The 26,256-nt window shown below is 40.7% G+C and overlaps 1 protein-coding gene across 2 annotated transcripts in view; it reads left to right on the top strand.

The window, feature by feature from the left end:
- Positions 1-26,256, top strand: part of LOC123925244 (mitochondrial intermediate peptidase) — a 169,423-nt gene that overhangs the window by 4,333 nt on the left and 138,834 nt on the right. For both annotated transcript variants that reach the window (XM_045978484.1, XM_045978482.1), the window contains exons 3-9: positions 1,563-1,651; positions 4,400-4,486; positions 11,889-11,952; positions 16,523-16,705; positions 17,456-17,612; positions 22,862-22,910; positions 24,470-24,530. In XM_045978484.1, coding sequence (XP_045834440.1) covers positions 1,563-1,651; positions 4,400-4,486; positions 11,889-11,952; positions 16,523-16,705; positions 17,456-17,612; positions 22,862-22,910; positions 24,470-24,530 — 690 coding nt within the window. The remainder of the gene's footprint in view (positions 1-1,562; positions 1,652-4,399; positions 4,487-11,888; positions 11,953-16,522; positions 16,706-17,455; positions 17,613-22,861; positions 22,911-24,469; positions 24,531-26,256) is intronic.

Genomic DNA, 26,256 nt, shown 5'->3' with positions numbered 1-26,256 from the left:
GGTGGCTTATTTATTGTCTTAGCCTCATTTTAATTAGGTGGTGTTCTAGGATGATTTTTTTTTTTTTTTTTGCATTGGTGCTTCTGCTCAGTAAGAGATTTTTAACTCTTTGCCTCATAGCTTGTCCTAGTTTTGAAGATTTTTGTACTTATGAGGTATGGTAATATCTCATTTAAAAAGCTGTAAATGTGACTTACATGTGGAAGTCTTTGGGTAAAAAAATTCAAAGAACCATTTTCCTTTTGAATTTTTAAGACTTTAGCTGCCAGTAAGATCAATACTGTAATAAGGCAAGGGTTTTATAAACTGTTGTTTCCCACCAAATGGTCATTTGGTTTTGCTTTCTTTTTCTTTTATGTAACAGTGTTGTTTTCCTCATCCCTATTACAAGTGAATTTTTTAAAAGATTTTATTTATTCATTTGAGAGAGAGAGCTGGAGAGAGAGTGAGAGCATGGTGGGGAGGAGGGGCAGAGGGAGAGGGAGAAGCAGGCTCCCTGCAGGGCTCCATCCAAGGACCCTGGGATCATGACCTGAGCTGAAGGCAGACGCTTAACTGACTGAGCCACCCAGGTGCCCCACAAATGAAATTTAAATGTATGCCAGTACTTTGAAATAAATATTGATTGTAAATTCTCCAACATGTAGATTAGTAATTTATACAAATTGTAAATTTTACATAGCTCATTTTTCAGGTGCTCTAGTATTAATGTTATCTTATTGTTACATCAAATGTATAAAACTGTGGATTTAAATGTTCTTACATTGAAAATTAATAATAAACAGGAAATTTTACCTTGTGGTGATTTTATTTCATATTATAGTCACATATGTTTTCTTGGAGAATGAAGAAGGTACGTGGTATTTTGTATTTCCCTTGCATTTTTTTGCAACATACTACAATTAACATGAAAATGAAAGTCTGGTTTTATGTGATTTCATTAAAAAAGTAAAAAGAATTCTATCTCAGTTTAATGCTAAACTCAGTATTGACGCCACTTTAGCACTCGTAGTTGGGAGTCATTTCAGCTGAGACAGGGAATTCAGATTTAGTAAAAGGCCTATAAAGAGAGAATATGCCTTTGTTTTCTGCACAGAGGCAAGAAGGTAGTTAAATCAGTCTTGAAACTATGTTGTCTGTCAGTTGAAAAAAGAAAAAACTGCCTCTGTAGTTCTTCCCCGGAGCCCGGCAAACGTGTGAGCACCATACTGCAAACAATGTTCCTTAGGAAGTTTTAGAATATTTGAGAGAAGATTCTGCTTTTTTGAACTGTAGAATTAGGAAGAATTCAATTGGTGTTTATATTTGAAGGAGAAAGGCTTTTCTGAAATAAGGTTAGTGAATATATTTTCTTTGGAATGAAATCCCCTTGATTGGAATAAGAGTTAATATATGTTCAGCAAGAAACCGCTTAGCCCTACTGGTTTAGGAAAATGTCAGTAATGGAAATGCAGTAGGGCCGGCCAAATGGCATACTTGAAAGCTCAGGTTTTCATTTTTACCCTCAGATCTTGGAGGAAAGCTTCCATCAAATTCCTCTTGGTTTTGTCTTTCTTCATTAGGCCGATTTTGTGAAAATTGCTCACCCTGAGCGCGCATTCAGAGAGGCGGCGGAAGAAGCTTGTAGAAGTATTGGCACCATGGTAGAAAAGTATGTTCTGCTCCCCTTCGTTACAACCTCGGGTGACGTGGTCTTGTGGATTTGTGCTTGAGGAACTTGGTCTCCAGGGCTTGTCCCTGCAGGGTGGTGGGGAAGAGGGAGGGCCCTGGGGACAGGCCCTTGCCAACTCCTCCCGGGCTCCTGCAGCGCCTTGAGTTGTTTATCTCTGCTCATCTGTTCCGTCACTTAGCTTCCTTGTCTGAGTGAAGTAATAACATGATTTCCCTCTTAGACTTACTGTGAGGAAAATGACACAATTGCTTCTAGAGTGCTTCTAGAGGCATCAGGCACGTGGCTAACACCCACACTCCTTTTGTTGTTTACAGTGAGAGTTTTTTAGTACCTCAGTGGCCAGTTGGAGTTTCTTGATGATTCTGTGATTAAATGCTATTGCACTAGTGGCCATGGGCCAGAGACAGGTAGCCTGGCGGTCGCTGGGATCTGGGGTGGGGAGGCTAGTCGGGGGCTCATTAAACTCTCAAGGAGGGCTGAGGTGGGCTGGGGCCTTTATGAAGTGAGTTATTTTCAAGCAATCTTGAGGTGAATTGAAATATTTTAAGCCACTTGTGAGAGCTCGTAAGTGCTCGTGAAAATGACTTCGAGGTGGACAGTGCCATGTTCAAAGCACTTAGGTGCGAGACACCATGCCAGAAAGGGTCAAAAGCCAGCGGGAGCGCCAGGGCTCACCCGGCAGGAATTTACAACTGGAAACCATCGGAACACGTTCTGACAGAGCAGAAGCTGGAGGAGGAGCATGGTGGCCGAGCGTGGTGGCTTCTCTGGTTTGACAAGGCTCGCCGAGGACCCAGCCCTTCAGGAGATGCTTCTCCCGCTTCTGCCCACCGAGCAGCATTTGCTGCCTTTGGGGCAGTGCATGTGATTCTCTTACAGCCATTGAAAACTGACTCATTGGCTGAGATAAAACTGGTCCCTGTGCACTGCAGACACGGGGCATGAGGAAGGGACTGGAACTGGGGGCTCCTTGGAAGAAAGAGCATCACCCAGGGAAAGCCCTAGGAAATGAGTCAGAGCTGCCCGGGTGCCTGCCTGAGGCACCTTGAACACTGATCGGGCCTGATTTTAGGTCGAGCTCTGGAATAATGCATGTGGGTTCTTAATTGTGTGGGAGGACAACACAGGAGCCGTAACTGGTAGCGAAGTGTGGTCAAGAGGATCTGTGCAAGGTCTTCACTTCATCCTGGAGAGCGTTTCAATCTTTCCTTCTTAGCCACACTCCGGCCGCTGGCCCGAGGCCCTCCGAGGGCCGGGGATTGCTCTCAGTCCTCGCGGAGCAGCAGGACTCCTTTTCTCCTTGGGTCTAACTGAACGTATCGTTGCCGCTTCCGTTGATCTTCGAGAAGCAGGAGGATTTCAGGTGCATGTGTCGAATTGATTGATTTTCAGGTAGAGGAAATAAAAGCCTAAAATTAGATGTGTTTGTATAGAGTCGATGCCAGCTTTAGACTAAAATGGAGACTTTATCTTAAGATCTCATGACGTAAAATGTAACGTGGGAGATCTGTTGAGACTTCGGAAGAGGCTACAGGGCAGGCCCTCGAATGCCTGTCCTTTTGCCATGTAGTAGCTCGTAGGGGAGCAGGCCTGGAGGAGGTAGGTGCCCACACTGATATTCTCCTGGTGTCCTGGGATTGCTGCCTGGGAGCGGCAGAGGTGGTACGCCTGCCTGCCCTTCTTGCTGACCATTTTCCCACTGAGGTGACTGCCTCAGTTCCCTTGGTCTTGGGGGTGGCCCAAGAACCACAGCAACAGAAACTCTTGGATTTCTACAAAGCCGCGGGTGTTTGATTATGCACTGACTAGGGAACGTGACCATCCTTGACTTCCTGTGTAGGAACGGACAGATGGTCCTTACAGCCTCGCCCTTCCCTGAGGGGCCACGGGGCAGGGCGCAGACTGTATCTAAAACCAGTTCGCTCTTTAGCCCCGAGAGTGCCAGGGCTTTCTGGCAGCCAGGGAAGAAGAAAGAACTCAGGACCTAGTAATGGGACTGCGGCTTGGGTGAGGGCAGAACTCGGGTTGGGGGACCAAGGACAGGATGGCAAGGCCACTACTGATTACTCCTTGTTCCTTCATGGGGGAGCGTCATATTTAACCGTTGGGGTGACCTGAAGTCTAACAAGCCGGGGGAATTCAAATACTTGCCCAAAGTCACAGAGTGGTAGTAGGGCTGTGGGGCCTCAAAGCCCCAAGCCTGTGTCCTTGAGCTCTCCTCAGCATGTGGGCCTGCCACTCTGGCCCCGATGGGCAAAGATTACCTGGGTTCTAGGCTCTTCACTTTGGAACTGTAGAATCTGTGTTTAACCTTCCTCCCATCATCACTCCTTTCTTTATTAAAGAAACAAATGGCCACGGGCATATTGCTAACAATGACTCCTCAATGGCAGTGGGCTCGGATGACTCAGCTTACCAGCTACTTCATTCCTCCCACTCCCCTCTCTCCTGTCTGCTCCTCTGGTTCCAGCTGCTGCCTGTGGCTTTAAATGTATCCGTTTACCTTTCAGAACACTTAGTACCTTGATGCTTTGCTTCAGGACTGCCCGTTTCTCTACTAACTGTGGTTATGCTATTTCTTTTCCAAATGAAGAAACAAAACAAACCCCCAAACCTTTGGCCTCCGGGCATATGTTTGCTAGGATGCGACACAGTTCTCTTAATGTAAAGTTAGAAAGAGGTGTTAGAAAATCATTTAATTTTTTTTTTCATTTGTAATTTTTCTAGGTTGAACACAAATGTGGAATTATATCAAAGTTTGCAAAAATTGCTAGCTGATAAAAATCTTGTGGATTCCCTTGATCCAGAAACCAGGTACTCATTCCTTTGTGTTCCTTATGGTTGTGATTATAGGGGCAAGATGGGAAGACCACCCCTTCCCCCACCACGTCTCTGCACTCATAGCCCCTGTTTGTCCGCAGTGTTTCTCCCCAGGTGTCATCATGACTCTGGCACTTTCTCTAGGACTTCATTCAAATGGTGTCTCCTCCTCTTTGGTACCAGGTCATGCCCCATCCTCTTACCCTGCTGGTGTTTTCAGTCCTAATCATTTCCAGCATGATCTGTTTGCTGACTTGTTTACATCCATCCCTCTGCCTGGCTAGACGGGAAGCTCCAGGAGGGCAGGGACTGGTCTGTTTGGTTCAGAGCTGCATCCCAGCACCGGCAGCGGTTCTTGGCCTGCGGTAGGTGCTTGACAAAGGAATGCCCTCCTGTGAGCCGTTGGCAGTTACACTTAGCTCCCTGCTTGAAGTTCTACAGCCGGTGCCACCGGAAGAGAGAAGCAAATTGATTTTATTGACTGGTTGGATGTCATGAGCCTTGAAATAATTTCTTTGGGTTCATTTGATTGCCTTTATTATTCTGAATTGAAAAAGCTGAATTTCTAAGTCAGTGCATACAAACATTTGATAGAGGATTTTGGATACCATATTTCTTTGCTCAAATATATTTATTTATGATAATTTTAGAAGTGTGTCATTAACCCATCTATATATTACTTGTAGCACAGAGGTTAATATTTTTTCTTACCTGTTTATAACTTATAAACTTTTTTTTTTTAAAAGATTTTATTTAATCATTTGAGAGAGTGTACAAGCAGGAGGGAGAGGGAGAGGGAGAAGCAGGCTTCCTGCTGAGCAGGGAGCCCAATGTGGGGCTTGATTCAGGACCCTGAGATCATGACCTGAGCCGAAGGCAGTCGCTAGAACCCTGGGTTCTGGATTCTAGGCTCTTCACTCAGGAGATTTACTGAGCCACCCAGGTGTCCCACTTATCTACTTTTTATTTATGGGGCACTTCTTTTCACTCCTTGATTCTCCCTCCCCCTGCTTCCTTCCCTCCTTTCTGTCTCCATATGTGGCTTATAACCCCCACATGAAGCCCTGTTCTGTAGGGATCAGTTGGTACTGGGGTCTTGTTAATCAGATATATGATTACCATGCTGTATGGACCATACGATGAGGCTGTCTTTGGGAGGTTATTTTCACCTGACTTCTAATATGTAGATAGTGGTTTGATCTTACTTCTCTTCATTGATCCTGGGTCTCAGGATACTAGTAAAGCTAGCTGTACCATCAGAATAGTTTGTCTTTGCTCTGCTTTTAGGCTTGAGCATGATACTGTCTTCATTATCAAAACAATTAAAAGTTGGATGTCTGCTCATAGGTATTTATACTCAATGGTACGACTTTGAGTAGAGACAGCAGGTTATTCATGATTTGACTTTGCCAAAGATTGACTTTTCTACATTTAATGTAGAGAAATTGCAGTGGGCTAGCAGACTATTTTAGGTGCAAAGGACTTGTTCTACATACCTCATTTCTAGGTGTCACTAAAAATGCCAAGAGGATTTTTAAAGTAACAAAATGGGAACATAGGGGAAAATGAGCTGGGCAGAATATCAGTATTCTAGAAAGGAAAGGTAACTTGAAGTGGGAGGAAGAAGAATTGAAGAACTAAAACTGAAATATCATGGAACCTGGTGCGTCATCAGGAGAGCTGGCTAGCCCCCAGAGACAACCTTGTGTGTGGTAAATACTTGCAAGACGACAAATTATAAAGTGCAAATATAAAACGGAAATTGTGGTTTTAACCAATTATCTTGGCAAAACAAGTTATAAAAGAAATGATTTAAATTGAGTAGATCATCCTCTTGTTCTTTGATACATTCTGTGAAATCCTTGTTCTATGATGAGCTGTTCAAAAAGTATTCCCAGAAGGGTCCCATTAGTTAAGTTAATGTACTGTCCGCTCTTAAACAGTTTTAGCTGATTGCCGTCTTCGCGAAGCCCAGCTATAAAGAAACCTGTTTCACTTGGGTTTTTCCAAAACCATTAAGAGCTTTCTTGTATGTGAAGAATATAACAAACACATCATCTTCAGAAAATATAATGCAGGGAAAATCCCAGTCACAAGAGCAAAAAAAAAAGCTGTAATACACCTTGAAATAAACTCAGGACCACAAAGCTTATAGAGCCTCAACACACACACACATGCACACAGGCATGTACACACATTGGGAAGCATGAAAGATGATATTTAAGCAGTGAAACGTACCATAGTCTGAGATAAGAAAGAAGAAAGCTTCAGGGGTGGTCTCTACTGGTCTGTAAGTTTAGTGCTACCCAGTCTATAAAGGAAGATTTTTCTGTTGTAACTTAAAATGATTTTGAAGTCATAGACAATAAATGTGCCAGAATAGGCAGGAAAAATCTGATAAGAAAAGTACTAAAAAAGGATTTGTACCAGATAGTAAAACATTATAAAACTGCTATAATTTAAAGAGCATTATAGGGGCGGCTAGGTGGCTCAGTGGGTTAAAGCCTCTGCCTTCGGCTCAGGTCATGATCCTGGGGTCCCAGGATCGAGCCCCACATCCGGTTCTCTGCTCGGCAGGGAGCCTGTTTCCCCCTTTCTCTCTGCCTGCCTCTCTGCCTACTTGTGATCTCTATCAAACAAATAAATAAAATCTTAAAAAAAAAAAAAGAGCATTATACTTACACCACCAGCATAGTCAATGAAAGAAAAGAAAAATTCAGACAGTCACGAATATATGCAAGACTGTATTTAGTATATGATAGAAGTGTTATTTCCTATCAGTAGGGAAAGACTTGGTTTTCAGTAAATGATGTTAGACCAGGAGATAACTATTGGGGGAAAAAGTAGATTACTTAAAGATATGAATTGATAGTCTTGGAAGGTGAGACGTCTGTCTTATGATACCAAAGTCAGACCACCATTGATTGATTTGATGATATAAAGACTACAAACTTTGGTATGGTCAAACTTTTCCACATTCAAAGTCAGAATACACAATGGGACAAAAGTTACTTACATGCTAAAGGGTTAATATCTTTATTGTGTTAGGAGGCCTTACAGATTACTAAAAGACAAAATAAAACAAAAAAGTGGATCTCCTGATAGAAAACAAGGTAAAGGATTCTTTCTGTGAAACTCTCCTTTCACAAAATAAGGAATAGCGGGCAGATGGCCGTTAAACTTGGAACCGTGTAGCAAGTGTAACACTGGGAATCGTGTGAAGTGGGGAGAGCACAGGCGGCCTCTGCTGTTTGAGTGCTTTGGGTGGATATTGGCTCCTTGACTCTCTCGGTCTTGTTTTCTCCTCTGTAAGTGAATAAAAAAAGTACTTCAGAAGATTATTATGAAGTTTGAATGAAGTAATGAAAGTAAAATGTCTGGTACATGGTAGTCAACCAAAGAACGGGATCCTACCATCCTTCAAGAAAGATCGAACAAAGAGCCCTTCACTTAACAAAGCTTGGGATGATGGGTCCTCTCTGGTTACGTGTAAACTGATAGATATTTATGGAGGACACCTTTTTGGTCAATTTAATTCTTGGAACGTATCCTAAGGAATAAGTAAGGATAAAGAGATGTATGTAACAGGGATATTTGTCATAGCATGGATTACAGGTGTGAGAAAAATGAAAATATCTTTAATCCATATGACCAAACATTACAAACATAAAAAACCATGTTTTTGAAGAGTATTTAAAGAGACAGTGCAGTGTTCAATGTTTGTGGTATAATTTTAAAAGAAAAACCAAGATACAAAAATCTATTTTAGTTGGCTCCCAATTATTTTAAATAAGTAGTATAATATATTCAAAGGAGATTGGATAGAAGCCAAGGGAAGGTCTTTTTTGTTGTCGGTGTTAGCCACAAGTTCATTGCCACCGAGACAGTATCTTTATGAGACCGAGGAAGCTGCCTCTGCTTCTGCTTCTCAGGATGGGGTCCTGTTGCACGTCTCCCACCAGTCCACCTGGCCCAACAACCAGACTAGTTGATGTTTCAGTGTGAGGGAATTAAGTGCCCCATACATATGTCCTTTCAGAAACTCAGCGAACATTTTTCAAGTATCCACTATGTGCTGGGCACTGTGCTAATTTCTTTAACTTTATCTTATTTAATTTCACATGTTCTTCATGTGAATTTTAATAGTGGTGGTTATCTTTGGTGAGATTAGTGATTTTCATTTTTCTCTACAATTTTTACATAAAGCTGTTACACAATAAACTTATATGACAAACTTACCATATACAGTACCTTTCCCCATTTATTAACCCCCGTTATATTTCCCCCCCTCTTATTAAAATAAACAGAAAATGCCTGTGTTGGAAAAGAGAGAGGAGAGTGTGTTTTAGGTTGACTGTTCAGGAAGGGAGATCACCATGAGGTAGAGATAATGGGGATATTTTAGGGGTTTAAGTGAAGCACTTTACATTATTTAAGAAAGAAGGTAAGTGACTAAATTATTAATGTGGTCTATTGAATTTTCAGAATTTTAGAAGAACTTCGATTCACAATAATCGGGAAGATAAATATACCCTTTATGAAAAGTCTAAGAATGGCAGGAGAGTAGATCAAATATTTAGATAACTTAATTCCAGAAAACTAGTAGTTTAAAAAAAATTGTTATAGACAGAAAGAGGTGTTACACCTGAAATTGGTTCCAAGCATGCAGCAGGATTAAAGAGAAAGAAAACAATTCTCAGTAGCCAAGAAACTCAGCTTCCGGCACAGCATCAAAGAATTTAATATTCTAAGTAGCTGCTGCTAGTTGGAAGAAAACTGAAAATCTCATACAGTAGGCCTTTGAAAAATTGTCCAAGTGTTCACTGTTTTATGTTTTTAATTATTGGGATTTGGATGGAGTTGAAATAAATAAGCAATTATCATGGCGGCGTCCTCAGGTTTGTACTCTCTGAATAAGGGAATAAGCTCTTACATGTAAAGCAAATCGTAATTATTTTTCATGTTCTGCAATACATGTATTGACTTTTTTTAAACATTGGTTGAAGTTATCTTTTGTTCCCTCTTTGCTTATTCTACTTAAACGTTCTTATAAACCATTTACAACCCAGTTCATGACTTTACATCGTATGGCTCCAGTATAACCTTTTAAAAAAATTCTGTGTTCTCCTAACAATTTTTTTAAACTGTTTTTAATTAATTAATTTTTATTATGTTCTGTTAGCCTGCATCAGTAGTTTTTGATGTAGTGTTCAACAATGCATTAGTTGCGTATAACACCCAGTGCTCATCCCAACACGTGCCTTCCTTATTGGCCATCACCCGGTTACCCCATCCCTCCTACCCCCTCCTTTCTGTAACCCTCAGTTTGTTTCCAGAATCCAGAGTCTCTCATGGTTTGTTTCCATCTCTGATTTTCTTCCTATTCAGTTTTCCCTCCCTTCCCCTGTGGTCCTCCGTGCTATTCCTTATGTTCCACATATAAGTGAAACTATATGATAATTGTCCTTCTTTGCTTGACGTATTTCACTCAGCATAATCCCCTCCAGTCCCATCCATGCCGATGCAAATGTGGGTATTTATCCTTTCTGATGGCTGAGTATTATTCCATTGTATATGTGTACCCATCTTTTTTTATCCATTCATCTGTTGAAGGGCACCTTGGCTCCTTCCGTAGTCTGGCTATTGTGGACATTGCTGCTATGAGTTTGTTAAACAGAAATCATAAATGCTATTGGAGCCCACAGCAGTGGCCCCTAATTTGGCTGGTAGTGGAGGAAAGCCTTCAGAGAGACATCACAGTGGAGGAGAGAGTATTTCATGAGGTGCTAAGTTCATCGCAGCAAGGACTTCTGACCTTGAGAAAGGTCATCCTGTAGGGATGGAGGGCTAGAGGCAAGGGGACCCAGGAGGGCTAACTGTAGTATATCAGGGCAAGGGGGGACAGCAGCCTCGACTAGGAGAGTGGTAGTAGGGAAGGAGATAAGGGGTTAATTTGGTTGATTGTCCTTTTTCTTTCTAATGTCTTCCCCTATACCACCAGATAAATAGCAGCCATTTACTGTGTAATTTTCATATTGCCAGTAAAGAAGTGATGTGCAATTATTTCTTTCTTACATGTTAGTAATACTAGCATAAGCTCTGTGAGATACAGTCTTGTTTCCTGCTCCCCTGATATGTATTTATCAGATTTACTTAAGAATGATACTAGACTCTTCTGGACATCAGGGACCATGTGTTTCACGCTGATGTGTTTGAAGAGCTGTGTGTACCAGTCCAAGCTTTTGTGGCACAGCATGGTAACGTCTTGTTTCCAGCACAGACACAATTTTCTTCCATTTACCATATGCTATGGATTCAGTATTTTAATTCCTCTGGTGTCTAATGGGAAGTAAACAATATCAAATGGACTTTTAACTAAAAAGGGAGAGGTGTCTTTCTAAGTATAAAATATTACAGGAGAAAATTAATGAAAAGTTGCCCCTTACTTTAGATATTATCAAGATACCTTCTATTCCACTGTTTTTTGTTTTTTTTTTTTTAATTGTTCTGATAGAATTGTTAACAGCAGGGAAAGGGTGGGAAAATTAGGCCTTGCTCCTAAGTTTGCAGATGCATTTGATGATAATTAAAAATGACGCTCTCTACAATGCAAACTAGTGCTAATTCTGGAAATGGTGAGGAACCTTCCTTCACAAGTCTTAAGCAAATTCAGCATAAGGTGTATGGAAGCTGGTAAGTAAGGAACCGGCTTGGTGATCTCTCTTTGAACTCCTTACATACTTTATTCGTATCCCTGTTAGGAAATTACTACATCTTTAACCTTGTATTCATTCGTTCAAAAAGTATTTGCCCCTTTATGAGACCATGCCTTATGAAACATACATGCCTTTACCCACAAGCCCCTTAGAGTATACTTCTGTTAAATATACATGCTAGATAAAGCTGTGTTATAGTTATCTGCGGGCTTCCCTGTTTGCAATCGGGCAGCATGTGTGTGTGCCACAGGTGTTTATTTGGTGGGTTGTGTCATGTATGTGGCCAATATTTTTTGGAGGAAAGACAGTGGACAGTTGAAAAGATGTCCGTCTCTTCTAGAATAAAAGCAGTAGATGAGTTTGACCTCTTTGGAGTAGTCGTCATTCCTTTGGTTCAACTTAAGGCTTATTGTACAGTTAGCGTGAAATATATGATTCCAGATCATCTATAGGAGAGCTTAAAAGCCCAGTCAGTGAGCTGGATGTTTTGCCTGATTTCTAAGATGTTAGGTTCCTGGTTTCAAACGTATTATCTGTGTGTGTGTGTTTGTGTGTATGTGTGTATGCATATGTTTGGCTTTGGGGGAGTATTATGTAAAAAGTCCAATTTATTTAATAAGAAAGTGATTTTGCTAATAATTATTATTACCTGTTATAACCTGGGTTCATTTTGTTTATAGGCGAGTGGCTGAACTGTTTATGTTTGATTTTGAAATCAGCGGAATCCACCTAGACAAAGAAAAGGTGACTCTTCTCTGTTTTTTTCTGCTCATTTTACTAATTTTTTTTAAGATTTTATTTATTTATTTGATAGAGAGATCACAAGTAGGCAGAGAGGCAGGCAGAGAGAGGGGGGAAGCAGGCTCCCTGCTGAGCAGAGAGCCCGATGCGGGCCTCGATCCCAGAACCCTGGAACCATGACCTGAGCTGAAGGCAGAGGCTTAACCCACTGAGCCACCCAGGCACCCCCCCCCTTGTTTTACTAATATTTAGTTGGTACATTTATTGCTACAGTCCTTGTACATTGCTTAAATTTGCATATCATACAAACTTTAGGTTATTTGTGTTACGAATTTTTTCTATTATATTTGAATATGGTGCTCTCTGGAAGTTTGTCTATCATGCATGATAACTCAGAATTAAGAAATTACTTGAGACCGTTGGGGTGTTTTAGATGTCGTGTATCCTTGATGGATGACCAGGAAGGAAAGGCAAGTGAACAGGAAAGCTGAGAATTTTGAAGATTAAGGTCTGGGAGTGGAGGTACAGGGACTATCACCGAGACCTTTACATAAGTGTACTTATTCATATTCTGCATGTCTTCGAAAGATCCACATGGTTTTGTTCTGGAAGCAGGAGGCAGGGCTTACCCTCCTTTCACAGATAGGAAACAGGACAAAGTGATTGGTTCAGGATTCCATCCTTAGAGTCCAGAGTATCTGACCCTGGCCACTTCTCTTTCTAGAACACAACATCCTAACAAGCCGAATGCCCTTGTTTCTATAGTACACTCAGGGCTGGGAGAATGAGGGTGACTTGACCGCCATCAACAGATCGCCTGCTCTGTGTTATCTCCCCTCCTTGCTTGGTGTCTATTATGGTTATGCCTATTTTTTTTTTTTAGTTATATTTTTCCTACTAAATAGGACATAATATTACCTATGAATAGAGATCATTTTATCAGAGTATGTTGGGAAGTAGAGGTCAGAGTCTTGGGGATGGATATGTAGCACCTGCATTAAGTAATACCATTTTGCTTGTTGCTGGGTTTGAATAATGTTGGAGCCACTGGTGCACTGCTGTGTTTATGTGGCTTTAAGGGCTCAGCACGAGACTCCTGCCCTAACCTCAGCCACACAGGCCGCCCAGCAGTCCCCAAGGCTGATAGGCTATGCGGTACATTTATGTTGTTAAAAATGGACACATTGGCCCCTCTTCAAGCCAGTTCTTTGTTACTACTTCTCTGTATAGTGAATCCACTAGTCTCTGAGTCACTCAAATACAAATTTGGGGTCAGTTCAAGTTTTTTTAATTCCCCATACTTCCATGTCTTAATTAGTTACAAAGTCCTCAGATCATTTCTGTAGAACCCCTGCATCTGTCTGCCTCCCTCAAACAACTCACCTTGAACCTTATCACCGTATACCTGGGCTGTCTGAAAGGTCTTTGTCTTCCTGATACTCATTATAGTTACTAGTGATTAAGTATTTGCTATTTGAAGCATGTATTTTTCATCAGATCTTCATAACAGCTTTGGGGCTGTTTGAGTATTACTATCATTCCTGTTTTGTAGATGAGGAATGAGGCACCTAGAATTACATGATCTACCCAAGGTCACAGAGCTAGTAGGTGGAGGAAGCTCAGACTCCGAATTCTGTTCAGCTGTCCCTGCCCAGGTTTCCTGCTGATCAGTCTGACCTGTCTGTGAACATTGGCGTGATTTTCTTAAAGTATTGATTTGATCATTACTGTCCTGCCCAGAACCTCTCAGTCACTTTCCATTGTCAATAGCAGCTAATATGTAACAAAGAACGTCCATGGTGATGCTCTCCCAGCCCTCCCTGTGCTCCCCTGTAACTCATTACACTGTGCTTTCGTGTGTGGCCCAGGCCTCCTCCTCCTCCCGAGTCTATTCACCAGAGCCTGCCTGCCTCAAACCTCCGCTAAGGCCTCATGCTCAGACCACTGTGTCTGTGAAGCTTTTATCCCCCAGGTGGAATTTTTTATTCATCAGAATTCCCATTTGAATCCTTTCATGGCATTTATCTTTAAGTGCCTGTTATTGAAGCTCTTCCTCTTGCATTACTTACCTAAATTAGGGGCTTCTCAAGCACCAAGAATGCTGGTCATGATTTTTCCAGATCTGGCCTTGGCAAATACTGAATGATTGTGTGACGAATCATAATAATGCTAGCTAATACGAATCAAGTTTGATATTCAGAAGGAAGATAGCAGAGAGTAGTAGAGTTGCTAGGAGAGATAGGTGAATAGTCTTGTTATTTTATGCAATCCTCAGGAAAGATATTTTTGAAACCTTACTCAAAAGTATTAGGTGTCAAGTCAGGTCTGTTTTAACAACATCGAACCTGCTGCTTTTACTTCTCAAGTATTCTTACAAGGATAGCTGCCCTTCCTGGCAAGTAACTCCCTGGAACCCACAAACATTAAAGATGCAAGTAACGTAAACTTAATGAACTCCTCTCGTGTCTGTTCTCCAAGGGGCTCCACTAGGACAGGATAAAAGGAGACGTTACACTTCTGAAAAGGAATCTTGAAGGAGACCCACCTACATAATGTGTACAAATTGTAAAGGCCTATGTATTCTTTCTTTTTTCTTATTTCTTAATATTTAATTAAATTAAAATGAAATAAATAATTTCTTAATTTTTAAGGTCTCATATGACTATAACTTAAAAATTTAAAAGAATGAAAGTATATGTTTTTTCGCAATCATTTGCTAAATAACATAACAATTTCATAGAATTCTTTGAGTTTAGAGTACTGCATCTTTATCTCAGAATGGTGAAATGCTTTTGGAAATTGGTGAAGGCAGGAAGTAAACCCAGTTCTTAATTTTCTGGGGATTTTAACAGGTGATAAATTCTTTGAAATAATTGTATCACTCCCCACCCTCTCCTGCCCCACCCCAGAGTATTTTTGGAATTACAGTGTAATTTACTGGTCTTTTACCTTTTTGGTTATTCCACTGGTTACCATTAGATGGCGATAAATGGCCATTGTAGAGACAAAATAGGTAAAGAGAAATCTGGACTATAAAGACATTGAAGTATCTGAAAACTAATTTTTCCCATGAAGTTTGAATTCTCGATATTTTAATTTTTTTTTAAAATGGGCTCCATACCCAGTGTGGAACCCAGTATGGGGCTTGAACTCACAACCCTGAGATCAAGATCTGAGCTGAAATCAAGAGTCGGATGCTTAGCCCACGGTGCCCCTATATTGTAAAATTTTGGTTGTTAATATATATTTGATTTTCCCCCAGTATCTTATCAAGTGTACATCGGCATTTTAAGTACCTTTTAAAAAGTATTAGTGCTTCTGGGGCGCCTGGGTGGCTCAGTGGGTTAAGCCGCTGCCTTCGGCTCAGGTCATGATCCCAGGGTGCTGGGATCGAGTCCCGCATCGGGCTCTCTGCTCAGCAGGGAGCCTGCTTCCCTCTCTCTCTCTCTCTGTCTGCCTCTCTGCCTACTTGTGATCTCTCTCTCTGTCAAATAAATAAATAAAATCTTTAAAAAAAATTAAAAAAAAAGTATTAGTGCTTCTTAACTTTTTTTAGGGTCATAGTACAGTTTAGAATGTTGACAGCTAGTGACACCATCCCATAAGGTTCTGCATCTGATTTCACCTGAAGTCATTATAAGCGCAGGTCCAGATGCCCACCTAGTTTTGTAATATCAATAACTACAATTACAACTTTACGCTTGTCCTGCAGTAGACCGGACAGATGACGTGGACTACTTTATGTTTCCTCCAAAACAATTGTGGTGCTCTCTTTGATAATACACATTCTCTCAGGCGATTGTGTGTCCTCAAGGTGTGACTGCCAGAAAAAACCCCGTGGGTGTGCCAGCCACATCACTGTCAGTGAGTCGGCGGGCTGACGGGTGCGGGCGCGGAGCTGGAGGACGCGTCCCTGCCCTGCGGGCTCCGTCTGGCTCTGCTCCCCGCTCCGCTGCTGTCCTTCTGTCTCTGCTCAAGTGTGTGCAGCCTCAGAACTGCTACAGGGCAGCCCCTCTGGATGTTCACTTTACTCTTGTGAAGACCTGCAGAGATTCCTTTGCTTTCCTTTTGGTCTCCTCTTTTACGACCCAGTGTATTTTCATATTTACCCTTCAACTTGCTCTCTTTAATCTACAAAGACTTACAAGTATCGTAGTGACTAGATTCAACCACCTGCTATTCTCCAATTCACTTAACTAAGAGGTTATCTTGGGGGATAGGGAAGGATCCTGTATTTCCCAATGCTGTTAATTTCAGAGATTAGTTATATAACCAAGGTATACAATAGAACTCTAGAATTTACATAAATCTTACGATATAGAAACACTATACAAACTGTTAGAACATTAAATATCTATTAAAAGGGGAATTAACACACGACTTAAAGTAAATTATTATGTATTTACGGCATAAACAATATACTCAGTGTTCATTTTATTTAACATATTGAATACCTTCTTCAATTAATTTAGCCATATACGTTGCTTCAGCATCCTTATAGATGGTCTGTTAAGTCAGCTGTGAACTTTTACTTTCAGTGCCTTTAAATAACTCTTACTCCACGTGCACCTAGCGCAAAAGAGCAGTGGACCTGAATGTGAAAATCCTGGACTTGAGTCATACATTTCTTATGGGAACGAACTTTCCCAACAAGATTGAGAAGCATCTCTTACCAGAACACATTCATCGTAACTTTGCAGTCACTGGAAATCACGTCATCATTGACGGTCTACATGCAGAAGCCCCGGATGACCTGGTATGTGCATTCCGCTCTCTTCGCAGTTCAGCTCCCATCTGAGTGTTGCTACTGTTTTAACCCAAAATTCAGTGATAATATAATCATACCTTTAAGAATACTTGAGTGTTACTAAGCCCTAAAATTCAACTATGGGCTTATTAATTCCATAAATGCTTTGAATGATGAAAATGATTTAATCTTTCATCTTTCATAAAGAACTCCGCATTTTTAAAGTATGATCAATAACAATCGATATTTGACACTACTCAGATTCTTTTTTTTTTTTTTTAATATTTTATTTATTTGACAGAGAGAAATCAGAACTAGGCAGAGAGGCAGGCAGAGAGAGAGGAGGAAGCAGGTTTCCTGCAGAGCAGAGAGCCCGATGTGGGGCTCGATCCCAGGACCCTGGGATCATGACCTGAGCCGAAGGCAGAGGCTTAACCCACTGAGCAACCCAGGCGCCCGAGACTACTCAGATTCTTAATGCTTGTAGTCTTTACCTGGTTAAAGGTGCTTGATGGCACATGCATTGGGTAATAGTTTTTTCCAGCATACCCCATAACAGAGAACTCTAGTCAAGAATGTGTATCTCCTACTACTGTATGATTCTAAAAACTTTACTCACCCTGTATAAACCCTTAATTTATTTTTAAAGCAATGATCCCCTGTGCAATAGAGAAGCAAGAGTTGGCCTACATAGTCATTGCATGGGCCTTTGTGTCCTGATACTTATTATACCTTCTACCCTTTCTATTTTAAATACAGGCTCGAGAAGCTGCTTATAAAATTTTTCTTTATCCCAATGCGGGTCAGTTGAAATGTTTGGAGGAACTGCTCAGCAACAGAGACCTTCTGGCAAAGTTGGTGGGGTACTCCACATACTCCCACAGAGCCCTCCAAGGCACGATAGCCAAAAATCCAGGTAAGCTTGTTCGCCCAACTTTTCAGGACAAAATAGGGCTTTTGTGAAACTGAAGTTCTGATTTTAAATACCTATAAATCAGTGTTCTCTTTTTAATATACTCAGAGACCCACTCATTGAGTTTTTCTACATTTTTATATAGAGCTGACTTTTAACTAGAGCTAATAATTTGAAATATGTTCTCTCCAGTCAAGGAAATTTATTTCTTGTGCATGTTGAGAGTAAGTCATACTTAAATTTTCATTGATGCTAATTTCAGGTGTTTTCATTTTAACTCAGCTAGTTTCTGTGGTCAGCCTAACCAGATTGGCTAGAATTACCGTGAAAGAGGAGGAAAGATAAAAATTTCTGCTGAAGACAAGGTTGAATATAGGCTGGGGCTATACAAACACATGGTTATAGAAACTTGTAGGACAGAAGAGTGCTAGATGGGAGGATTTGCATTGGGTGGGGAAGAAGCATCCTGGGGTGTGTGAGAGTCTTGCCTTGTGCTCTCTTGAATTCTTTATGATTTAGAATGTATAAAAGAAAGTGTTATATGATAGTAATAATGTAAGTGTATATAGTAAGATTTTTCAAAGGCATATGAAATTGCAGTCATAGTTCAGACTCTGAGTCAGGAGTAGGTAGTTGCGATGGTGGAACTGTTCAGATTCAAGATTTCTTCTAGAGCTCAAATCTATGAGATTTGGTGATGGGTCGAGAGGGGGTAGGAGACAGCATGTTGGGTACCCTTGGTTTCTGGTTGTGGATCTGGGTGGACGTGCCGTTCACAAATAGATGTAACAGTAGAAATGAGCTCTGTAGGAGGAAGACCAGATCGTGAATTCTGTTCTGTCTTTATTCCTCCCGTGCACACATCCCTTCTCTCTCTCGTATGTTCCTGTCTTCTCCAAAGTGTTCTTAAAAGATGGCCATTTCTTCTGCAAATGGCCATTCCCTTGACCCGTCAAGGCTGTCCGCGAAACCATAGGCACAACACGCTCAGTTCTTCGTTCGTGTTGTTCCCGCGTAGGGCACGGCTCCCCTCCCTCAGTCTGTCTGCTAAAATCCTAGACAGTTTTTCAGTGCTCAGCTCAAAACCTACCTCTTTTATAATGCACAGCCTCTTCACTTTTCACTTCCCTTAGATACCCGTCTCTGAACCCCTCAAGTGCATACAATTTGTTTATCCCGTTTAACTCCTAGGTAGATCTTATGCCTTTTTGTGTGTTTTTCTGTGGTCATTGTTGTCACCAGGTTGTTACAATAATTTCCTCTAATTATTAGATGTACAGTTGACCCTTGAATGATGCGGGGGAGGTGACTCCCCCCCCAACTTGCACAATCGAAAATTCACATGTAACTTGATTCCCCCAAAGCTAAACTACTAATAGCCCATTGTTGGCAGGTGGCCTTACTGATAACAAATGGTCAATTAGCTCATATTTGTTATGTTGTATGTATGTTATACTGGATTCCTACAATAAAGTAAGCTAGGGAAAAAACTTCATTAAGAAAAACATAGGAGAAAACACATGTACGGTACCATACTGTGTTTGTACTGAGATATCCTTTCATGAGTGGACTGCCCAGTTCAAACCCATGTTGTTCAACGGTCAAGTATAATAATAGTAAGATGCTTACTCTGGGCCATTATTTCACTTCGTTTCTGTGCAGCTTTGTGAGGTAGATGTTTGTACTCACCTCATAGGATAGAAACCCCAGGTGTTAGTTACAGTACTAAACAGTGACAGTGTTGAAACCTAAACCTGCGCTCTAAATCTGTGGTCCTAATAAGCTGTTTGAGATCAAACAGATGATATAAAACACATCTTCATTCTCTATTTTCATCCGCTGATTCAACAAATACTCTGAGTGCCCACTACATGTGAGATATGAGTCTAGGACTTAGAAATAAATCAGTGTGTAAATCAGATGGAAATTCCTGCTCTTAGGCAGTTTATATTTCTGTAAGGCAGCTAACAACAAAATACATAGGTAAGGACCCAGTAGGTTAGTAGTTAATACAAGTTGTGGAGAAAACTGAGTGGGGACGGGGGGAAGGGGCGTGAGCGTGTGGTGGTGGTGGTGGATTTGAAACTGAGTTGCCGGGCAGGGGCTCGCCGAGGATGGGGGGCATGTGAGTGTAGATCTGAAGGAGAGGAATAAGCGTATGGCTTACTAGGGGAAGAAAATTCCAGATGGACGCACAGCAGGCTCGGAGGTCCCTAGGGTAGCTTGACACGTTTGAGGAAAGCAAAAAGGGCAAAACGGTGAGTGGAGTGAGTGAGACGGGGGGTAAGATGTGAGGCAGACGAAGGAGGGGCTGTGTTCAGTAGGGCTTTTCCTGCAGTGAGGTGGGAAGTCGTTGAGGGGTTTTGAGCAGAGCAGTAAGGGGATCTGACTCAAATTTTGCCGGCAAGTCATGTGCTGCTGACACTGAGATAGACTGCAGAGAGGTAGGAGTGGAAGAGAGGCCGTGCAGAAGCTGTTTCGCAGTCACCACGATGGGAAGGATGGCAGCTTGACCAAAATGGTGGCTGTGGAGGGCTTTGCAGTGTGTCCCGTTCTGGATATATAGCATTTTGAAGGGGGACCAACGTTTTTAACCTGCTCAACTGAAAAGATACAGTGAGTTACTGTTAACTAAGATGGGGAGGACTGGAGGGTTGGTTTGGTTCAAGGTAAGTTGAGATACCAGTTGTGTCCACATGGTGATGTTGAGTAGGCAGTGAGATGTGTATCTGTGAAATTGAGGAGAAAGTGCTGAGCCAGAGATATGAATCTGGGTCTTTATTTATGTATGCAAAGATTTATTTATTTTAGAGAGAGAGAGAGTGCCTGAGTGGGGGAAACTCGGGGAGAGGGAGAACATGTCCTACTGAGCACAGAGCCTAATGCCGGACTCCATCTCATGACTCTGAGATCATGACCTGAGCCAAAATCAAGAGTCAGACACTTAATCAGTTGGGCCACCCAGCTGCCCTTGGGTCTTTATTTAAATTCTTGAGATTGTATGCGATCTCTAAGGGAGTGAGTACATCTAAAGAACAGAAGTCCAGGAAGTGAGCTCTGGGACCCTCCAAGTTTAAGAGGTCAGAGATATGAGGGAAAACCAGTAATGGCTGCCAAGAAGGAGCATGAGTGAGAGAGGAGAAAAATAAGCAGAGTGGGTGGTCCTGGACGACACCCTGAAATGTCTTAAGGAGAGAGTGATCAGTTGACTCAAATGCTAAGGGCAAGTGCAGTCTGAAGAAGGTCAAAGACTGACCACTGAGGTGAGCAGTGTGAGCTGGAGGTCCCTGGTCCTGTGGCCCCTAATGCCAGGTGGCATTTCCAGTGAATCCATTGCTCACTAGGGGGCTGGTGTGGTCAGAGTTTAGAGTTAGGCTGTTGGGCACAGTCACACAGGAATAAATTCACAGGAATTTATAATCCTTAAGGAATTTAAAATTTAGTTGGGGAGATCAGTTATATAAACAGAAAGATAAATAATTATAGAGGTCAGTGTCTTCTCAGTGCCAAATGAGTGGTGTGTGTAGGCAACAAAGTATTGTAGGATTTTAGGAGTTCGGGAAGTTTGTCCAATGCGTCTGTGCTTGTTGAGGGTTTCATGAGGGAAGTGAAACTGGAAATCGGAGGTGAGGGAACGGTGAGCTTTCAGCAGAGTTGGGGGGAGGAAGGCAGGAATTAAATAAAGGTTCAGGTGGGCGTTCATGTGACAGGTGAATTAGGAAATACTTTTCCAGGGAGGAATTGTTGATTTTCAGGGGCTTTCAAACTCATTCTTTGTAATATGACAATTTTTCAGGTAGATTAATTGATGTAGATTTTTCACATATAAGAGCTAGAAAAACAAAAATGGATGAAAGTGAGTAAAAAATGTTCAGAAATAAAAAGCATGCACAGACTTACTTGAAAATACTTCCCTATGACAACTGGTATGATACCCTGAAATAAGATTTCATTTTTAATGAAATATTATTTTTTTCTCAAAGGTCCAATATCATTTAATATGGTGCATGAGGCAGTGTTTTCAGAATTACTGTATCCAAGGCTTGTTAAAGATCGACAGTGGCAGGAAACCCCATGCCTTCTTGGTTTAGGTTAACCTCCATTCTTTTCTCAGGCTTTTATTTTACTCAGAAAGAAGATAACTTACATAGGAGATGGCAGGAAACTTAAAACCATATACAAGATCATCTGGAAAATATAAAAACAGTGTTTGTGGCAAACTCTAAAATACATGTGAAAGCTCTCTATACATAAATCAGTGGCAAAAAGTGGTAAATTAAAAAATACACATGAAAAATTCCCTATCATGGGAAATAATGATAATTGTACTATGTTGCCCTTTATGAGAATAAATATATGACAACTATGGCTGAAGTATTTAGGTACTTAAAAAAATCCTAGCAGAGGTTAAATTTCTAACATTCTAATTTTGGCATATTTTCTTTCGGTATTGATCCTGAAAAGATGATTCTTGGCTATATATAAAAAACAAAAATAGTTCCAGAAAAACATTGATTTTTTACAATCAAATTTTCAGTGAATCATCCATACACACACACACACACACACACACACACACACACATTTTATTTATTTATTTGAGAGAGAGAATGAGAGAGAGTATGAGAGGGGAGAGGGTCAGAGGGAGAAGCAGACTCCCCACTGAGCAGGGAGCCCAATGCGGGACTCGATCCTGGGACTCCAGAATCATGACCTGAGCTGAAGGTAGTCGCCCAACCGACTGAGCCACCCAGGCGCCCTTTTTAAAGAAAATTTTTTTTTTTTTTTTTTAGATTTTATTTATATATTTGAGAGAGAGAGAATGAGAGAGAGAGAGAGAGAGAGAGAGAGAGGGTGAATCATGCTTCTAAATTGTATGGATTTTTATGAACAAATCAGAGTCTAGCTATCTTTTTAAAACTTGGGAAAAATTGGAATGGTCTAAAAAGTTATTTTTTTTTCTTACAAATATGAGTAGATAGAAACACATTGAAATTTTGATTCTTTTTTTAGCTCCCCATTCACTCCTCATTCTGGGGGATAATTGAAGACTTTGGATTATTACTATGTTTAATATGTTTTCTGATAAATTGATCATCATCATCTAGAAATATATTATCAACCCTGACACCCTTTGAAAATGATCACTTTAATGGCATTGTAGTGCATAAATTATGACCATTACACTCTAATTTTAACAGGTATGTTCATTTTATTTTATGTAATTAAAGACATTTTCATTTTCTTTCTAGAGACTGTCATGGAGTTCCTTGAGAAACTATCAGACAAACTTTCCGAAAGGTTAGTTTTTATTCTATTCTTTAGAGTGTGTATCAGGTAGTTTTTTTTTTTTTTTTTAAAGTCTCGATTTATAAAAGGTTAGGAGGTGCCCTATTAAGAATCTAAGTATGGGAATATCAGGTCAGATCTGTGGACTAGTCAGCAGGAGATTGGATTAACTGTGAGGAATACTTAGAAGGCACATAGCTGTCAACCTAAGGTGACAATCTTGAAAACATAGGCTGTCCCCTCTAATGAACCAGTACATTGTCTTAGGAACCCATCATTGATGTGTAATTAGAAAATTTTTTCCAAACCTTTTTGAAGCTATACTTTTTCAGCTTGTACCACCAATTTTATAACAAGTTCATAAAAAGTGTTTCTCTTCTTTTGGCCTAAATATCGGTGGCTGCTGGGTGTGGAGAATTGATCTATGGTTTGGATCTTTAGAACGATATGCCTCCACTTTCGTAGTTCTCTGTAGTGAGGCCCTTTGTGGTCTTCCTGCCTTTCCGTCTTTGATAGAGTCACTTGTCCTTTGCTGAGAGGCCACACTCCAGCAGTCTTCAGACACCAGGATTCCAGGAAGGGGCATGTCATGGTTGTCTCATAATGCTATTGAACATTTCCTTTGCCTTCTTGGCTATACCAACATGTTAATTTTCAGCTCAGATCTCCATTTTCTGTTACTATAAACTCATGCCTTAGAACCCAGTACTCTCTAATTTGGATTATAATTATAAATTCTAAACTTTTCTTTTAATCTAGGGAACCATTGTGGCTTTGATTTAATGAAGGCAGTGTTAAGTATGCAGTTAGTTGAGAATTTTCTCTGCTTTATTTATTAAGTGGTAGTATTCTTTCTTCCCTTGTATGTAACTATAGATTATATTTTGAGCAAACATATCTTCAGGTTTTACAGTTATATATATGAGTTAATTCTAACTTCATATTCTGTAGATATTAAGCACAACCAACTAGAGTTTTTCTGTAGGGGAGAAAGTATTAATAGTAACCTTAAATATAATCTCTGTTCATATTTTTGAATAAAAGGTAATTTGTTGGTCTCTTACCTTTTTAATGTATAGAAAAGAGCAGTGACTTAAAGTTTGCTAACCTTTACATGTATCTGTAACATTGCTAATTTTTCCAAGCTTTAATACTTTCAAGTCCTATGTCTATCTACTAGGATATTTTCTAAGGTAGAAATTGTGGTAATTTACTGACGATATATTGCTGTTCGTTCTAACACAGATAAAATATGGTTACATTTGGTTATAAAACTGGTTACATTTGTACCACAGATTACTTCCAGTTTTATCATGAATACTAGAAATTTACATAAGAAAGCTAGTTTTAAAAAAATTATTTAAATTCAATTAATTAACATACAATGTGCTAGGAATTTCAGAGGTGAGTTTAGGGATTCATCAGTTGCATATAATACCCAGTGCTCATTATATCAAGTGCCCTCCTTAATGCCCATCATCTAGGTACCCCATCCCTCCAGAAAACTCGTTCTTTAATAATGTAAATATTAAAATTTTGTCGTAACAATGAATGATAAACCTGTTTTACAGAACTGTAAAAGACTTTGAGATGATACGAAGGATGAAAATGAAACTAAATCCGCAAAATTCTGTAAGTGATGATTTTGGAACGTTTTTGATGTAATATAAATGGTCTATCAGCTGAAGTTCTTATCTTTTGACTCTAAAAGTTTCTTGTGATGTGCTAAAGGTGTGTATAATCTTGTTTCTGATCCCTGGTCTTGGTTCTGACCCTTGGGTTTGGTGAACAAAGTATTGAAATACTTGGTCCATATGTCCGAGTTTGAAATTTACAGGAAATGCAGTATTTTTTTGTTGGTTGTATGACATAATACTCACGCATGTTCATACGTATATACATACTTATAAATGTATATTAACAACATATATTGATATATTCTCATGCAAAGTCCATTTCTATTATACTGTAAGTGGGCTTCTCTGTTTGAAGCAGGCTCAACGGAGGATTGACCTGGCAGGTGGCAATTTAACCATCACTGTTAACATTGCAGTTTACTTTCTTATTTGCTAATTTATGGAGCTCAGTTTAATCCATGTTGACCCCAAAGTATACCCCATCTAATACACGAGTCCTCCATGAGACCCGCTATATCTCTAGCCCCATAATCCTTATTTCAGCAAGCCCCTCAGGTTATTTATTACCTCCCCCCACCTTAAGTTACTAGATCCTATAGATTCCACCTCCAATTCTTGCCTCTCCATGCCCATTGCCATAGCCCTGTTGAGCTCATTGTTGAGGTCATTGTTGAGGTCAATGTTGACCTCATTGTTGAGGTCATTGTTACTTCTCACCCAGATTATAGTTGTAGTTGCCAAACTGGTTTTCTAGCCTTCTGTTCTGGCTCTGGTTTGGACTGCTTAGCAACACGCCTAGTTCAGTGTTAGACATAGGGTAGGTACTCAGCACTTATTCGAAATATGAATGAATGAACAAACGAATGAATGAATGAATGACTTGCCACCAGAGGGATTTTGCCAAAAAACAGATCTGATCTTGTCACTCTGTTTAAGATTTTTCAATGGCTTGCTGTAATTCTCAGATTTACCTTCCTATTTCTTAGCTTTCCCACCAAGGCTTTCCTAATTCTGCTTCTTTTTTAAAAAAATTAATTAATTTATTTATTTGACAGAGAGAGAGAGATCACAAGTAGGCAGAGAGGCAGGCAGAGAGAAAGGGGGAAGCAGGCTCCCCGCTGAGCAGAGAGCCCGACGTGGGGCTCGATCCCAGGACCCTGAGATCACGACCTGGGCCGAAGGCAGAGGCTTAACCCACTGAGCCACCCAGGCGCCCGCCTAATTTTGCTTCTACCTGCTTCTCTAGCCTTATCTTCTGCTGCCCCTTTAAGCCAAGTTAGTGTCCCTAGTTCCCTACTAATAATACCTGTGTGATGCTCTTGTGCTTTTTTTTACTTACTTACTGCTTTGCTTGCCCTTGCTTTCCTTTCTTTTGTTTTTCAATCCTGACAATCTCCTTTCTTCTGTTTTTCAATTTTCCATGCACAGTATTTATGTGCCAGCAACTATGGTAATAGCTTGCTGTCATTCGCAAACAGCAGACACAGGGATGCCTTTCCCCCTCCCACATCTGGTGGCAGTGTGCCTGGTCTTCCAAACTCAGCTCCAGCTTTGCCGCCTCCCAACATTTCCTGACCGTCCGCTATGATTTAAATACCCTTCTCATGGGCTCTGTTTCACACAGTGCAATGTCATGCATGTGACTACTGTACTCTGGATGTGGAGTCACTTGTCTCTACTGCCTAGACCATGGTCAGCTCCTTGGTACAGGGATCCGGTCT

This window comes from Meles meles, chromosome 14 (genome assembly GCF_922984935.1).
Source record: "Meles meles chromosome 14, mMelMel3.1 paternal haplotype, whole genome shotgun sequence".
In the NCBI taxonomy this organism is placed as follows: Eukaryota; Metazoa; Chordata; class Mammalia; order Carnivora; family Mustelidae; genus Meles; species Meles meles.
Note: the sequence above shows the minus strand (reverse complement) of the source record. Positions and strands in the feature narration are given on the sequence as shown.